At 42.2% G+C, this 12,956-nt stretch overlaps 1 protein-coding gene and 1 pseudogene across 1 annotated transcript in view; both read right to left on the bottom strand.

Annotated features, from left to right (window-relative positions):
• ZSWIM5 (zinc finger SWIM-type containing 5) overlaps positions 1-12,956 on the bottom strand; it is a 207,047-nt gene that overhangs the window by 39,367 nt on the left and 154,724 nt on the right. The window contains exon 5 of the mRNA XM_073902680.1: positions 3,873-4,052. Coding sequence (XP_073758781.1) covers positions 3,873-4,052 — 180 coding nt within the window. The remainder of the gene's footprint in view (positions 1-3,872; positions 4,053-12,956) is intronic.
• On the bottom strand, positions 10,506-12,810 carry LOC112812003 (RNA-binding protein EWS pseudogene; annotated as a pseudogene).

The following is a 12,956-nucleotide window of genomic DNA, read 5'->3' as shown; positions in this document are numbered from 1 at the left end:
ACATGGATGCAAAAATTCTCACCAAAATACTAGCCAATAGGATCCAACAGTACATTAAAAGGATTATTCACCACAACCAAGTTGGATTTATCCCTGGGCTGCAAGGTTGGTTCAACATCCGCAAATCAATCAATGTGATACAATACATTAACAAAAGAACAAGAATCATATGATCCTCTCAGTAGATGCAGAAAAAGCATTTGACATCCTTTCTTGATCAAAACTCTTCAGAGTATAGGGATAGAGAGTACATACCTCAATATCATAAAAGCCATCTATGAAAAACCCACAGTGAATATCACTCTCAATGGGGAAAAACTGAGAGCTTTCCCCCTAAGGTCAGGAATGCGGCAGGGATGTCCACTATCACCACTGCTATTCAACATAGTATTAGAAGTCCTAGCCACAGCAATCAGACAACAAAAAGAAATAAAAAGCATCCAAATCGGCAAAGAAGAAGTCAAACTCTCACTCTTTGCAGATGATATGATACTGTATGTGGAAAACCCAAAAGACTCCACCCCAAAACTGCTAGAACTCATATTAAGTGGCAGGATATAAAATCAATGCACAGAAATCAGTGGCATTCCTACACACCAACAACAAGACAGAAGAAAGTGAAATTAAGGACTCGATCCCATTTACAATTGCACCCCAAACCATAAGATACCTAAGAATAAATCTAGCCAAAGAGGCATAGGATCTGTACTCAGAAAACTATAAAATACTTATGAAAGAAATTGAGGAAGACACAAAGAAATGAAAAAGCGTTCCATGCTCATGGATTGGAAGAACAAATATTGTGAAGATGTCAATGCTACCTAGAGCAATCTACACATTCAATGCAATCCCTATCAAAATACCATCCACTTTTTTCAAAGAAATGGAAGAAATAATCCTAAAATTTGTATGGAACCAGAAAAGACCCCGAATAGCCAGAGGAATGTTGAAAAAGAAAAGCAAAGCTGCGGGCATCACAATTCCAGACTTCCAGCTCTATTACAAAGCTGTCATCATCAAGACAGTATGGTACTGGCACAAAAACAGACACTTAGATCAATGGAACAGAATAGAGAGCCCAGAAATGGACCCTCAACTCTATGGTCAACTAATCTTCGACAAAGCAGGAAAGAATGTCCAATGGAAAAAAGACAGTCTCTTCAACAAATGGTGTTGGGGAAATTGGACCATTTCCTTACACCACACACAAAAATAGACTCAAAATGGATGAAAGACCTAAATGTGAGACAGGAATCCATCAAAATCCTAAAGGAGAACACAGGCAGGAACCTCTTCAACCTCAGCCGCAGCAACTTCTTCCTAGAAACATCGCCAAAGGCAAGGGAAGCAAGGGCAAAAATGAACTATTGGGACTTCATCAAGATAAAAAGCTTTGGCACAGCAAAGGAAACAGTCAACAAAACAAAAAAAGACAACCGACAGAATGGGAGAAGATATTTGCAAATGACATATCAGATAAAGGGCTAGTATCCAAAGTCTACAAAGAATTTCTTAAACTCAACACCCAAAGAACAAATGATCCAATCAAGAAATGGGCAGAAGACTTGAACAGATATTTTTCCAAAGAAGACATCCAAATGGCCAACAGACACATGAAAAAGGGCTCAACATCGCTCGGCATCAGGGAAATCCAAATCAACACCTCAATGACATGTCACCTCACACCAGTCAGAATGGCTAAAATTAACAAGTCAGGAAACGACAGATGTTGGCGGGGATGCGGAGAAAGGGGAACCCTCCTACACTGTTGGTGGGAATGCAAGCTGGTGCAGCCACTCTGGAAAACAGTATGGAGGTTCCTCAAAAAGTTGAAAGTAGAGCTACCCTACAACCCAGCAATTGCACTACTGGGTATTTACCCCAAAAATACAAATGTAGGGATCTGAAGAGGTACATGCACCCCGATGTTTATAGCAGCAATGTCCACAATAGCCAAACTGTGGAAAGAGCCCAGATGTCCATCGACAGATGAATGGATAAAGAAGATATGGTATATATACACAATGGAATATCATGCAGCCATCAGAAGGAATGAGATCTTGCCATTTGCAATGACGTGGATGGAACTGGAGGGTGTTATGCTGAGCGAAATAAGTCAATCAGAGAGAGACATGTATCATATGACCTCACTGATATGAGGAATTCTTAATCTCAGGAAACAATCTGAGGGTTGCTGGAGTGGTGGGGGGGGGGAGGGTGGGGGTGGCTGGGTGATAGACATTGGGGAGGATATGTGCTATGGTGAGTGCTGTGAATTGTGCAAGACTGTTGAATCACAGATCTGTACCTCTGAAACAAATAATACAATATATCTTTAAAAAAAAAAAAAGAAAAAAGGAGGAGGGGAAGAATAAAGGGGGGGAAACTGGAGGGGGAGATGAACCATGAGAGACGATGGACTCTGAAAAACAGACTGAGGGTTTTAGAGGGGAGGGGGGTGGGGGGATGGGTTAGCCTGGTGATGGGTATTAAAGAGGGCACGTTCTGCGTGGAGCACTGAGTGTTATGCACAAACAATGAATCATGGAACACTACATCAAAAACTAATGATGTTATGTATGGTGATTAACATAACAAAAAATTAAAAAGAAAAAAAAGAAACTGCCCGACTATAGGCATGTCTTTATATGCATTTGACTCTCTACGCCAATCAAAAGCCAATACTAAAGGGATGCTGTGTTGTGGAGGTTAGATGAGTGCCAGTAAAGTGTAGCTTAAAGAAGTGGCAAAACTGCAGCTTTTTCAAACTCTTGTCACCTTAGTTGCTTTAAATACACTGACAATCAGTTATGGTACAGTAGATGAAGACCTGGCCAGAACAATAATTTAAATTATTTTCTTGAGATTAAAAATATCAGATTTATCACTTAAAATAGAAGGGACCACATGTAAAATCAATGTCTGAAAAAAAATCTCCTACCAATATAGGTTCCCAATGGGCTAAAGGGAAATCAGTTGCCAATAGGAAACAGCCTGACTTAGATGAATTAAAACTGACGTGAATGCTGATGCTCCGTGATAATTGCAGGCCAGGGGCTCAAAAGGCAGAGGGTACAGTATCACTGTACTAGATTCGTCTTAAAATGGGGCAAGAGTCCTAGCCGTAATTTGGGAAGATAATCCAACCTAGCTATCTGCTGTATAAAAAATTCGAGGAAAACAGAGAAAAGTAAGAAAAGCAATTGTCAGGGCATTCTTATTTATTTATTATTATTATTATTTTTTAAAGATTTTATTTATTTATTTGACATAGAGAGAGACAGCAAGAGAGGGAACACAAGCAGGGGGAGTGGGAGAGGGAGAAGCAGGCTTCCCGCTGAGCAGGGAGCCCAATGCAGGACTCGATCCCAGGACCCTGGGATCATGACCTGAGCCGAAGGCAGATGCTTAATGACTGAGCCACCCAGGTGTCCCTGTCAGGGCATTTTTAAAAGCTGTTTTTTAAAAACAAATAAATAAGTAAATAAATAAATGCTGTTTTTTTTTTGCCATTCCATCCTTCCCTTGAGGCAGGCCTTCTAAGCTAAAACCAACCCCAACTGAGGCCAAGATCCATTAGTCATGAAGAACTTGAAAGGTAAAGAGGATTCATGCAGAAGGCTCTAGGAATTTATGGTGGGCACTCTAAGGACACTCAAGATATGGAAAAAGACACAGCATCCCCAATGTCAAAGATAAAAAGCTTACCCTTATTTAAGGCGTGGCAATTCAAGATAAACAAAAGGACAGGCTTTTCTTACTGAGGATGACAATATTGATAGCCAACCATCTGGCCACCTTTGTTCTAGAGTTTCATTCTCCCACCTTTTGGAGTTCCAGGCACAAAGTCCCTAGAAGGATATATGGCTCACCTGGGCTGTGACTGGTGTTCTGGGGAAGTGCATTGGTGATGTTGGGCAGCTCGTGCCCATAGTTCCCATCCTCCAGGGGACAGATATCCAGGTCACTCCACTTCTGCAGTTGCTGTAGCCAACAGGACTTTTCCTCCAGTTTGCAATGCGGATTTAAAATGATGCACACCCATAAGGCCCCTGGAAATAAAGCAAACAACATTCTTGATATCCTTCCTCTGATGTATGTGTCAACTTTAATTTTTCAGGCTACTCTTTTCTTCCATTTTTGGTTGGTAGGAAGAGTTCTGAAAACATCAGCTTTTCTCAATATAAAAAATCAAATCTGCTGAAGTTTACAGAAATGGCTTATTTTTCCTCCTCAAAGCTTCCTTAAAGCACTGATTATCTGGATATCTGGATGTGTGCCTATAATGATGAATAAGACAGATTTGGGTTTGAATTCTGAGCTCAGATTTGTAGTCCAACATATTATTTATTGAGAACTTTGTATGTTCAAGGCCTATTCTCCTACTGGAGAATAAGACATTGTTCCAACCCTTGAGGAGCTGTCCAATGGGGGAGATAGATAAATAAACATAATGTCATTTGAATAAGATGAGTGTTAAGATAAAGATATGTTCATGGTGGGGCGCCTGGGTGGCTCAGTCGGCTAAGCAGACGCTTTGGCTCAGGTCATGATCCTGGAGTCCCAGGACTGAGTCCTGCATTGGGCTCCCTGCTCAGTGGGGAGTCTGCTTCTCCCTCTGCCTCTCTGCCCTGGCTTGTGCTCTTTCTTGCTCACTCTCTCTCCCTCAAATAAATAAATAAAATTTTAAATAAAAAAAAAAGGTAAGTTCAGGGTACAATAGCAGCATATAGGAAGGGCACTTAGCAGAAGGACAGGGGTCAGAAGGGAGGTGCTCAGAAAACATTATCAATTTTTGATTAGTTAACCTTGGATTTTTTGAACTTCAAATCCTTCAACTGTAAAACTGATAGCATAAAAACAACTACTTTGTAAGGATATTTTGAGAATTAAATGAAATAACATTTGTAAAAGGATATTTTTTTGGCATATTACTTGGCACATAGAAAAATTTCCTTTTTCCAAGAAAAATAGTTTATTTTGGCTTGGATTTTGATACTGCTGATCAACCATGATGCCTTGAAACTATCACATTCTTGGATCTTCTCTGTCACTGTAGCAGAGTAGCACATATTCCATATAACCGATGACTACTGTTTCTCTTACCATTTTACCCTTCCTTTAAAGCAAAGCTGCCTCTTCTTTTTAAGGGTGGCTATGTGGCTGAGCCAGATATATTCTCAATCTCAAATCAGCAATAAGCCTGGCTGCAGAGTATCTTAAATTAAAAATCCTTTGGGATGAAGCTGCATCTTTGGACAGAGGTACTTTGAAACAGTATTTCAAGGCCCCTTAAACTCAAATAGGAATGTTTTAAAGGCCATTTTTAGCCTCAATTTCAGATACTACCTGAAGATGGTGAAAATTCATTTCTATTGGCTCAGTTTTAAAAATCTACCATGAAATATAAACTATACTATGTAATAAAATAGTATTATATTATGATGACTCTCAAGAGAATTATAGTTAGGATTCATCCAAATAATAATTAAAATAAAGCATGGCAAATGCTATCATAGACATACATAAAATCCTATGAGAATATACATGATGGAGCAATGAATTCTGCATGTGGGGTCAGGAGAAGTTATAGAAAGGATATGACATTTGAGTTTGAAGAATAAACATGAATTAATTCTGGTTAAAGACAGCTAACCACTACTTCCTTTTGAAACCTCACTAAAATGAAAATAAAGGGATAAAAATAGGCATAAACTGACACAGACACAGAGGATGGGAGAGATAAAAGAGAAGGACCACAAAATTTTAGAATCTGGAAAGCGTGTGGATGAGTGATAGCTGACTTAGCACAACAGACAAAGTTGAAACCTCCACCAGCAGTTAGGCAAGCCCAGAAGCAGAACTGATTCATGCTGCAGAACCCTGCTGAAGTGGGGCTGAAATTAGTAAAATTGGTTAGAAGTCTGTCAAAGGTCTCAGGCTTGCAGAGTTCCTCCTCTACTCAGAGTAGCTGAGTGCCTGCTCCTTCCCTCTCCTGGAAGAAGACCAGAGCTTTCCTCACTGGGAGGGTTGATTCAGAGACACTCAGGATTGGAAATATTGTGCACAGCCAAGAGTGGGGTGTCCGTACTAAAAACTGAGGGATTCGGGAAGACACACATATTGAACAAATGGATATCCCTCAACCCAACCCTCTTCCCCCACTTGGTTCTAAGAAGACTGACAGGTTTATAACTCAGAGACAAGAGACTGGAGGATTCATCTCTGGAAATCAGCCCAAAGAGAAACTAATTAACAAGGTCTCTCTTTCTCTCTCAAACACACACACACACACACACACACACACACGGCTTCCTTTTAGCTCTTAAGTGTTACTCTTAAATAGGAATGGACAGCTAAGAAACATTAGATATAGAAGGAAAGCATCTTACATAAAGGACAGAGAACAAAGCAAGCATAAAGAAGAAAAGCCTGGAGGAAATACAAAAAAGGCAGAGATGACAGAAAACTTAAAGAAAAAAACCTTTGCAACTGATATCCTCAAAGTGAGAAGATACTGTATCTATGAAAAAAGTGCAGGAGGCAACAACAAAAAAATGGGCTCTTGGAAATTAAAAATATAATGATAAAAATTGATTAAAAATTAATAAGATGGTTGATGGGGCACCTGGGTGGCTCAATTGGTTAAGTGTCTACTTTTGGCTCAGGTTGTGATCCCAGGGTCCTAGGATCTGCACTGAGTCGGGCTCCCTGCTCAGTGGGGAGTCTGCTTCTCCCTCTCCTCTGCCCTTCCCATCCCCCGCTCATGCTCTCTCTATCCATCTTGTTCTCTCTTAAATAAAATCTTTATTAAAAAATTAATAAGGATTGAAAGATAAAACTGAGGAAAACTGGAAGATAAAAGACAAAAACACAACAAAACAATGAGAAAAAAATAATAAAATTAAAATCAATCTCTATTTAGTATGTTCAGTCACACGAAATAATCTAGCAATTTTACTATCTTTTTAGACATCCCTTTGGAACCCTCTATTTTCTTATTCCTGATCTAGACAGTACTCTCAGCCTATAGCATAGTAACCCACAAGCTAATATCCAAATAACAGAAGTAGTTCCAGACAAAAAGAGAAAATAAAGGTGAGGAAATGAAAAAAAAAGTTCAAGAAAACATCTCAAATTAAGAGAAGGCCTACTGAGTATTAAGCAAATTAGATTTTTTAAAGTTTATCTATTTATTTATTTTTAGTAATCTGTACACCGAATGTGAGGTGCAAACACACAACCCTGAGACCAAGAGTCACATGCTTTACTGACTGAGCCAGCCAGGTGCCCAAGCAGATTAGATTTTTTTTTTTTCTTTGGTTTCAGGAGTAGAAATGTATACATTCATCACTTACATATAACACCCAGGGCTCATCACAACACGTGCCCTCCTTAATGCCCATCCCCCATTTAGCCCATTCCCCCACCCATCCCCCTTCCAGCAACCCTCAGTTTATTTTCTATAGTTAAGAGTCTATTATGGTTTACCTCCCTCTCTGTTTTTATCTTATTTTATTTTTCTTTCCCTTCCCCTATGTTCATCTGTTTTGTTTCTTAAATTCCACATATGAGTAAAATCATATGGTATTTGTCTTTCTCTGACTGACTTCTTTCTTTTTTTCTTAATTTTTATTCATTTATTTGAGAGAGAGAGAGAGAGAGAGAGAGTAAGCACAAGCAGGGGGAGAGAGGAAGAGGGAGAAGCAGGTTTCCCACTAAGCAGGGAGCCCGACGTGGAGCTCAATCCCAGGACCCTGGGATCATGACCCAAGCTGAAGGCAACACTTAACCAACTGAGCCACCCAGGCACCCATCTGACTGACTTATTTCGCTTAGCATAACACACTGTAGCTCCATTTATGTCGTTGACAATAGCAAGATTTCATTCTTTTTGATGGCTGAGTAATATTCCATTGTGTGTGTGTGTGTGTATACCACATCTTCTTTATCCATTTATCAGCCAATGGACATCTGGGTTCTTTCCAGATAGTGCTGCTATAAATATTGGGGTGCATGTGCCCCTTTGGATCACTACATTTGTATCTTTGGGGTAAATACCCAGGAGTGCAGTTCCTGGGTTGTAGGGTAGCTCTATTTTCAACTTTTTGAGGAACCTCCATAGTGTTTTCCAGAGTGGCTGCACCAGCTTGCATTCTCACCAACAGTGTTGGAGGGTTCCCCTTTCTCCACATCCTCGCCAACATCTGTCGTTTCCTGACTTGTTAATTTTAGCCATTCTGACTGGTGTGAAGTGGTATCTCATTGAGGTGTTGATTTGTATTTCCCTGATGCCGAGTGAGGTTGAGCACTTCTTCATGTGTCTGTTGGCCATTTGGATGTCTTCTTTGCAGAAATGTCTGTTCATGTCTTCTGCCCATTTCTTGATTGGATCATTTGTTCTTTGGGTGTTGAGTTGGATAAGTTCTTTACAGATTTTGGATACTAGCCCTTTATCTGATATGTCATTTGCAGATATCTTCTCCCATTCTGTCAGTTGTCTTTTGGTTTTGTTGACTGTTTCCTTTGCTGTGCCAAAGCTTTTTATCTTGATGAAGTCCCAATAGTTCATTTTTGCCCTTGCTTCCCTTGCCTTTGGCGATGTTTCTAGGAAGAAGTTGCTGCGGCTGAGGTCGAAGAGGTTCCTGCCTGTGTTCTCCTTTAGGATTTTGATGGATTCCTGTCTTACATTTAGGTCTTTCATCCATTTTGAGTCTATTTTTGTGTGTGGTGTAAGGAAATGGTCCGGTTTCATTCTTCTGCATGTGGCTGTCCAATTTCCCCAACACCATTTGTTGAAGAGACTGTCTTTTTTCCATTGGACATTCTTTCCTGCTTTGTTGAAGATTAGTTGACCATAGAGTTGAGGGTCCATTTCTGGGCTCTCTATTCTGTTCCATTGATCTAAGTGTCTGTTTTTGTGCCAGTACCATACTGTCTTGATGATGACAGCTTTGTAATAGAGCTGGAAGTCTGGAATTGTGATGCCCGCAGCTTTGCTTTTCTTTTTCAACATTCCTCTGGCTATTCGGGGTCTTTTCTGGTTCCATACAAATTTTAGGATTATTTCTTCCATTTCTTTGAAAAAAAGTGGATGGTATTTTGATAGGGATTGCATTAAATGCGTAGATTGCTCTAGGTAGCATAAACATTTTCACAATATTTGTTCTTCCAATCCATGAGCATGAACTGTTTTTCCATTTCTCTCTTTTTTTAAGATTTTAATTATTTATTTGTCAGAGAGAGCACAAGGAGGGGGAGTGGCAGGCAGAGAGGAAGAAGCAGGCTCCCTACTGAGCAAGAAGCCCAATGTGGGACTCAATCCCAGGACCCGGGGATTATGACCTGAGCTGAAGGCAGACTCTTAACCGACTGAGCCACCCAGGCATCCCTGTTTTTCCATTTCTTTGTGTCTTCTTCAACTGCTTTCATAGGTGTTCTATAGTTTTCAGAGATCTTTTACCTCTTTGGTAAGATTTATTCCTAGATATCTTATGGGTTTTGGTGCAACTGTAAATGGGATCGATTCCTTGATTTCTCCTTCTGCTGCTTTATTATGCATGTACAGAAATGCAACAGACTTCTGTGTGTTGATTTTATATCCTGCAAATCTGCTGAATTCCTGTATCAGTTCTAGCAATTTTTTGGTGGAGTCTTTTGAGTTTTCTATATAGAGTATCATGTCATCTGCAAATAGTGAAAGTTTGACTTCTTCCTTGCTGATTTGGATGCCTTTTATTTCTTTTTGTTGTCTGATTACTAAGGCTAGGACTTCCAGTACTATGCTGAACAATAGTGATGACAGTGGACATCTCTGTTGTGTTTCTGACGTTAGGGGAAAAGCTCTTGGTTTTTCCCCATTGAGGATGGTATTAGCTGTGGGTCTTCCATATATGGCCTTTATGATGTTGAGGTACATTCCCTCTATCCCTACTTTCTTGAGTTGTTTTTTTTTTAATCAAGAAAGGATGCTGTATTTTGTCAAATGCTTTCTCTGCATCTGTTGAGAGGACCATATGGTTCTTATCCTTTCTTTGATTAATCTGGTGTATCACATTGATTGATTTGCAGGTGTTGAACCACCCCACAGCCCAGGAATAAATCCCATTTGATTGTGGTGAACAAATCTTTTAATGTACTGTTGGATTCGACTAGCTAGCGTCTTGTTCAGAATTTCTGCATCCATGTTCATCAAGGATATTGGTCTGTAATTCTCCCTTTTAGTGGGGTCTTTGTCTGGTTTTGGAATCAAGGTAATGCTGGCCTCATAGAATGAGTTTGGAAATTTTCATTCCATTTCTATTTTTGGGATATTTTTGGGAACAGTTTCAGAAGAATAGGTATTAATTCTTCTTTAAATGTTTGGTAGAATTCCCCTGGGAAACCATCCAGCCCTGGACTCTTGTTTGTTGGGAGGGTTTTTTTTTTTTTTGACTGTTTATAAACATTTGGAATTTTATTTAAAAAACAAAAGCAAAAACAAAAAACAAAAAAAAAACATCACAATCATGAACATTGTTACAGTTAGAGGCCCTCTTGGTTCTCCACAATGATACTGAGCATGCTCACAAGGGATTCCTATTGTTTAGTCTTAGTTAAACAACCATCTTTTAAAAGAAGGAAAAAAAAACTCGGCACACTACCATTTAACTTGTTTTAATGTTTCTTCACAAATGGTGAAAAATACTAAAGTACAGACAAGGAATAATCATAATGTTGTGGCCAACATTATAAATATGGAATTATAAGTTTAAAACATTTTCTGGTTTGAAAAATAAATCTGGTAGTCAATGCAGCTCTGCGGGGTCTCTGGGTCTAGTAGGGCCGGTCTCTGCGTTCCTGACGGTGCTCGCCTTTATCCATTTTTCCAGGTCCTCCACGCCCGCCTCTTCTTCCTCCCGTCTGTTCCATCAAAGGTCCAGGGAGCCCACCAGGGCCGCCCCATCTTCCTCCACCAAAGCCACCTCGGTCCATGCCCCGGCCACCAGGGAAGCCCCCTCTGTCTCCACCACGGCCACCTCTGAACATCCCACTGGGACCACCGCAGTCCATGAGGCCGCCTCTTCCGCCGCGCATGCCACCAGGGCTGCCTCTGCCACGGTCACCACCCGGGGGTGGAAAGGGTGGTGGAAGGAAGCCTTCAGGCTTCGGGGCCTTACACTGGTTGCATTCTGTTCTCCAGGCAAAGTTCTGGTTTCCACACCCCGGATTGGGGCACTGCCAGTCTCTAGCTCGGTGCTGGACATTTCCTCCTCCGGATGGGTTCCCTCGGGAACCCCAGGGCCCTCTTGGGGGAAAGCCACCTCTGTCTCCTCCACGGCCTCCCATGCGACCCATGGGGCCGCCAGGACCTCCTGGGCCGCCTGGACCTCCACGAACTGACGGCGGCATCCCTCTGCCCTCATGGGGAGGCATACCACCCCACTCCACATGCTGTTCATTGGAGGCTTCTTCCGAGCAAGAGAAACCTTAAGTTTGCTCCCTTGAAAATCTTTCCCATCAAACCACTCCATGGCAGCCTTGGCAGTTGGTGGGTCTTCATAGGACACTGTAGCATCACCTTTGGGCTTTCCTGTTTCCTTGTCCAAGTAGATATGGATCATGGGTTGTCCGGTTCTCTTGTTCATCTTAACAACTCCAGACTGCTTAAAGAAGTCTGCCAGATCATCTAGAGTCACATTGTCATTTAAGCCTTGCACATAAATTGCACTGTTGTCAGTCTTCATCTGGATCTACAGGTGGGCCTAGATCAAGATCTGGTCCTTCGTCCATGGGTCCACCAGGCTTATTGAAGCCACCTCGCTCTCCAGTGCTGCCCATTCCACCATGTCCTCCTCCCCGCCCACCTCTGCTCATGCCTCCACGATCAAATCCCCCTCTTCCCCTGCCCCAGTTATCAGGGCCACTTATGCTCCGGTTCTCTCCTGGTCCGGAAAATCCTCCAGACTCCTGCCCATAAACACCCATGCTACTGGGGTGGTCCTGTCGGAATGAACTCTGCTGCCCGTAGCTGCTGCTCTGTTGGCTATATTGACTTGGAGCCTGGCTGTAGGATCCAGTTTGGGGGGGATAACTAGTGGGTGGCTGCTGCCCATAGCTGCTTTGTTGACCATAGCTACTCTGCTGTCCATAGCTGCTCGGCTGCCCATAGGTGTTCTGCTGAGAGTAACTGCTCTGATCATAACTAGTCGGCTGTGAGGAGGAGTAGCTGGTAGGAGGATAAGATGGTGGTGCTGTGACTGGCTGCATGGGGTAGCTCCCAGGTACCTGGGGATAACTGTAGTTACTCTGTCCATATCCTAGGCTGGGCTGGTTGTAACCCCCTGTGCTAGATTGAGGTTGACTAGTCTCAGCAGGTTTGTTACCATCCTGCGGTCTTGCAGGTGCGGTGGCTGCCGGCTGCTGCCCATAGGCTGGGTAAGCAGGCTGAGTGCCATAAGCAGACTGAGCTGCATAGGAGGCCTGGGTGGTAGTGACCGTAGCAGTGGTGGTATTGTAAGCACCAGTGCCGTACCCCTGGACAGGCTTACTGTATGCCTGGGGGGCAGCTGGAGTAGTATAACCAGCGGGAGGCTGTCCATAAGAAGTTGCATAGGCGGTCTGCCCATAGGTCGCAGTGGTCTGAGCCTGGGTATAGCTGACATCAGTGGGCTGTCCATAGGTTCCATAACTTTGCTGCCCATATGCCTGGGTGGTCTGTGCATATCCTTGAGTGGGTTGGGCGGTGTATGCACTGTAGCCCTGCTGGGCTGCCGCTTGGCTGTAGGTACTGTAATCCGTGGATGCCATTTTCTCTCCTTCCTTCTCATTCTCTCAACGTCTGTCTCCCTCTCGCTTTCCCTCTTGGCACCGCACTGCCGGGTTTTTTGTTTTTTAAAGATTTTATTTATTTATTTATTTGAGAAAGAGAGAGAGAGAGAAACAGCGTGAGAGGGGAGAGGGTCAGAGGGAGAAGC

This window comes from Callorhinus ursinus, unplaced genomic scaffold (genome assembly GCF_003265705.2).
Source record: "Callorhinus ursinus isolate GAN/ISIS: 27379988/994484 unplaced genomic scaffold, GSC_fseal_2.0 scaffold18, whole genome shotgun sequence".
In the NCBI taxonomy this organism is placed as follows: Eukaryota; Metazoa; Chordata; class Mammalia; order Carnivora; family Otariidae; genus Callorhinus; species Callorhinus ursinus.
This window is presented reverse-complemented; position numbering and strand designations above follow the sequence as displayed.